General features: G+C 52.5%; 3 protein-coding genes across 3 annotated transcripts; all 3 read right to left on the reverse strand.

Moving 5' to 3' along the window:
* Positions 1-1,109, reverse strand: GNI_044380 (hypothetical protein; the record flags this gene model as incomplete). The annotated part of the gene is made up of 1 exon (XM_011131259.1): positions 1-1,109. A coding segment is annotated over one exon (1,109 nt), but the record flags the coding sequence as incomplete, so codon positions are not given.
* A 313-nt stretch (positions 1,110-1,422) lies between these two features.
* On the reverse strand, positions 1,423-2,188 carry GNI_044390 (hypothetical protein; the record flags this gene model as incomplete). The annotated part of the gene is made up of 3 exons (XM_011131260.1): positions 1,423-1,512; positions 1,824-2,086; positions 2,155-2,188. 3 exons carry the CDS (start codon positions 2,186-2,188, stop codon positions 1,423-1,425), a joined length of 387 nt encoding a protein of 128 aa, XP_011129562.1.
* A 41-nt stretch (positions 2,189-2,229) lies between these two features.
* On the reverse strand, positions 2,230-3,459 carry GNI_044400 (putative transmembrane protein; the record flags this gene model as incomplete). The annotated part of the gene is made up of 1 exon (XM_011131261.1): positions 2,230-3,459. One exon carries the CDS (start codon positions 3,457-3,459, stop codon positions 2,230-2,232), a length of 1,230 nt encoding a protein of 409 aa, XP_011129563.1.
* Between the last annotated feature and the right edge of the window lie 36 nt (positions 3,460-3,495).

Genomic DNA, 3,495 nt, shown 5'->3' on the forward strand with positions numbered 1-3,495 from the left:
AAAGATGGCGCAATGTCGATCTTCAATCCTTCTTCACGTTTCTTGGCAGGTACCTGCAGTCCCCCCACACTTAGGCAGTAACTCAACCCTGTCATCGGCGCGCAGACGGTAGCGCTGGCATTGTAAGCAAGACTCGACACGTCATACTCATACACCACTCGCGGCAACGTAGTCCTCTCTTCGGCACTCCTCTCTTCGGCACTCCTCTCTTCGGTCCTCGAGTTCGGGGTCGCGCCACGACAAGAGTTTTTATTCGCGGCGGTCGAGCTGCCGGCTAGCTGAAGTGCCGCAGACACCAACGGACAGAAGGACGTGGTCAGTCGGGCCCAGTGAGCAGTGGTGGCTCGCACGTCTCGACAGAGGGCGTTCATCAGGAGCGAGCTTACGAACGTCTTGTCGTAGTTTGTATTTAGGTCCAATGTATGTGTAGATGGTGTGCAACCAGACAAGGTGGCTCCAGACAAGGTGGCTCCAGACAAGGTGGCCCCCCCAGACAAGGTGGCCCCGTCTACAACATCCGGTCTGGTAGTCTCAAGCGGGGTGGCGGCGAGATTGGGATAGGGGATGAGGGGTGACTGGAAGCAGGGTATGACAAGTTTGGCATTTCTTCCTCGAGTGAGTTCGATGGTGTGTTCCAGCAAGGTGGAGAGGGACTGAAGTGCGAATCGGGCGGCGGCAGCGTCTTGTCCAACTTGTTCCGACTCGAGTCCCCAGCCAGCGACGACGGCCATTGGGGTGGACCCGCACTCATCAAGAAGAAACGGAAGAGGTGAGGGCAGACTGAGATTGTCATCTATATAATTGTGTGAATTTTTCACACGTGGGGTATCCATACACATAGCGATATACTTTAGCGCATCTTGCTTCTCTAACAAACGTCGCAAATCATCCTCTAAAACATCCACTGCCGCACTTACAGCTGACACACGCGTCATCAACAAATTGTGCTGATCATCCAACATGTCACTTATCCTAGCACAACTTCGATTCAACCCCGTAGGCGGCACGCTTGTAGCCCCCTCGGATAACCACCGTTGGTACGGATGTATTGTTGGATACATACTCGACGTTTCCAAAGTCTGCTCTTCATCCCCTTTGTTCTGCGCCATATTAATAGCGCTAGCTTCCTTCGTCGCGCTAGCTTCCTTCGTCGCGCTAGCTTCCTTCGTCGCGCTAGCTTCCTTCGTCGCGCTAGCTTCCGTCGTCGCGCTCTGTTCCGTCCGCTTGGGCGCTTGCAATCTACTCGTCTCGTCCACAAATAAAACGTTGGGCACGTCCGCACCTTGAGACTGATGATACCACGGGTAGATAAACTCAGACTCCTCCACCAGACGGTCCACTCGACGACTCACCTCATCCAACGTGTTGACGAAATGAGCCAAACAAAAGGTTCCAAAATCACCCACTCCCACAGCAATTTCATTACGACTCATTTTTTACGCCGAATTCCACCAAATATTGCTCAAGGTCCCAATGACCTTCTCCAACCATATCGGCAGCACTCTTCAAGTACTAAAAATAAAGAATACATGAACACCCAAACATGTGTGGAAACATGTATGGAAACATGTGTGGAAACACAAACGTGTGTACTTTTTACACAACCCACACCACACAAATAACAGGAGGCCTCCAAACACGCCGGTAAGCAAGACCCCGGTAAGGAAGACCCCGGTAAGGAAGACCCCGGTAAGGAAGACCCCGATAAGGAAGGGACCTCCGCTACAGCCCATGAGTGAACGGTCTTTTTTCTTGTCCCATAACTGGTTGATGAAGAACCCGCATCAATGACCCCATGCATGATCCTCAGGCTGTGATGTTACATTGCTAATATCATTGTTCATTATCTGCTTTATGATTTCCAATTGGCCTAGGTAATCCAATCTTTGGGCCTCGAGTGAAGCGCCCCCTCTTTTTCCTCTGGACGACGAATCCATTTCCTGGGACGTGAGCTTTCCATATGCTTCATCAATACCGGCAATTATTCCGTCTTTACAATTCACAAGTTTGGCCAGGGCGACGGCATCTACCCCGGGTATTGTGTTTAGCTCATTACAGACAACAACCAGTTGGTTTTTGACGACATCTACAAGGTGAGTTATATGGCAGGGTAGAAGGGAACTGGGAGAGGTGGGGGAGGGGAGGGGAGCTTACTCAAGGCTGCATTAAGAGCATTCAGGTTATGCATCACTGACCCGAAAAAATGCTTCAAGCCGGGCACGACCGGACTTAAATCGCCCAGAACGTTAATGAGTGACTGCCAGGTGGCAGGGTTTCAGAAACACTATCCAGGTCCGACAACATCGCAGACAGGTCAGTAACGACAAAGGAACTTAGCTCCGTTTCTCCACTATCCCCCTCGCCATTTCGTTCCCCTTCCCCTTGCCCATCAGGGCCCAAATCAGTTCCTCTCAAGCCGCCTGCTCTCGACCCATTCCCCTCCATTCCTGGGTGCCCATTGCTCGCAGCAGCCACGGGCACATCGGCCTCTATCCCGTCATGGGTCGTCCCTCCCACTAGTGTGGTGGCCTCTCCCGCCACGGTGGTGGCCTCTCCCACTAGTGTGGTGGCCTCTCCCGCCACGGTGGCCGTCCCCATGGTGGGTTGCCTTATGGGAGTCATGGCGGTGGTAGCAGGTTCGAAAGAGAGAGTGTGTTCGGTGAAGGGGTTGATGACTTCGAGGTCGCGCATGCGTCGTCGTCGTCGTCTGTGTGCCCGGAGCGCGTTTGCGACCGACCCGGTACGACGTACACGTGCGGCATCATGTCTGCCGGATTCGAACCAGCAGAGGTTAACTGGGCCCTCATTGGTTAAGATGTTCCGTATGTAATTATTGACCGCACGTAGAGGTTTGATTGTTACATGTCTTGGACCCGGGGTCGCGGCCGGTGGCGCCAGACTGTCGACAACCAATTCGCGATCCGTTTCGGGACTGACAAAGACCACGGTGTGTGTTTTGTGTGCTTGTGACAAGTTAGAAATGTCACACAACCCTCGGTGTGGACTTTCGCAACAGTGTGGACTTTCGCAACAGTGTGGACTTTCGCAACAGTGTGGACTTTCCCCACAGTGTGGACTTTCCCCACAGTGTGGACTTTCCCCACAGTGTGGACTTTCGCAACAGTGTGGACTTTCCCCACCCTTATTGGCCTGCCCTTGTCGGTCGTAATGAGGGGGTAATTTAGCAGTGAGTAATTTGACAGTTTGTTGTGAGGTGTTGTGATAGTAGTGATTGATGGCGAGTATGTCGGCGTATGAATTAGTGGTGCGTCGATCTTCGACGAAGAGAAGTGTGAGTCCAGTAATTAAGTTTGCGGTGAGGATGAGTGCTGCCGACACAACATCATTCCGTCCTCCTACATGGCACCACCAGTGTATGGCGGTCCAGAGATAAATGCTGGTGAGTAATGAGCGTAGGTAGCATGTTGCTCTATCTAGTAGAGCGGCGAATCTTTCCATATAGGTGAAACGCAGTGTGTGTGAAGCGCACACACT

The sequence above is a fragment of the Gregarina niphandrodes genome, assembly GCF_000223845.1.
Source record: "Gregarina niphandrodes unplaced genomic scaffold scaffold00006, whole genome shotgun sequence".
NCBI lineage: Eukaryota > Apicomplexa > Conoidasida > Eugregarinorida > Gregarinidae > Gregarina > Gregarina niphandrodes.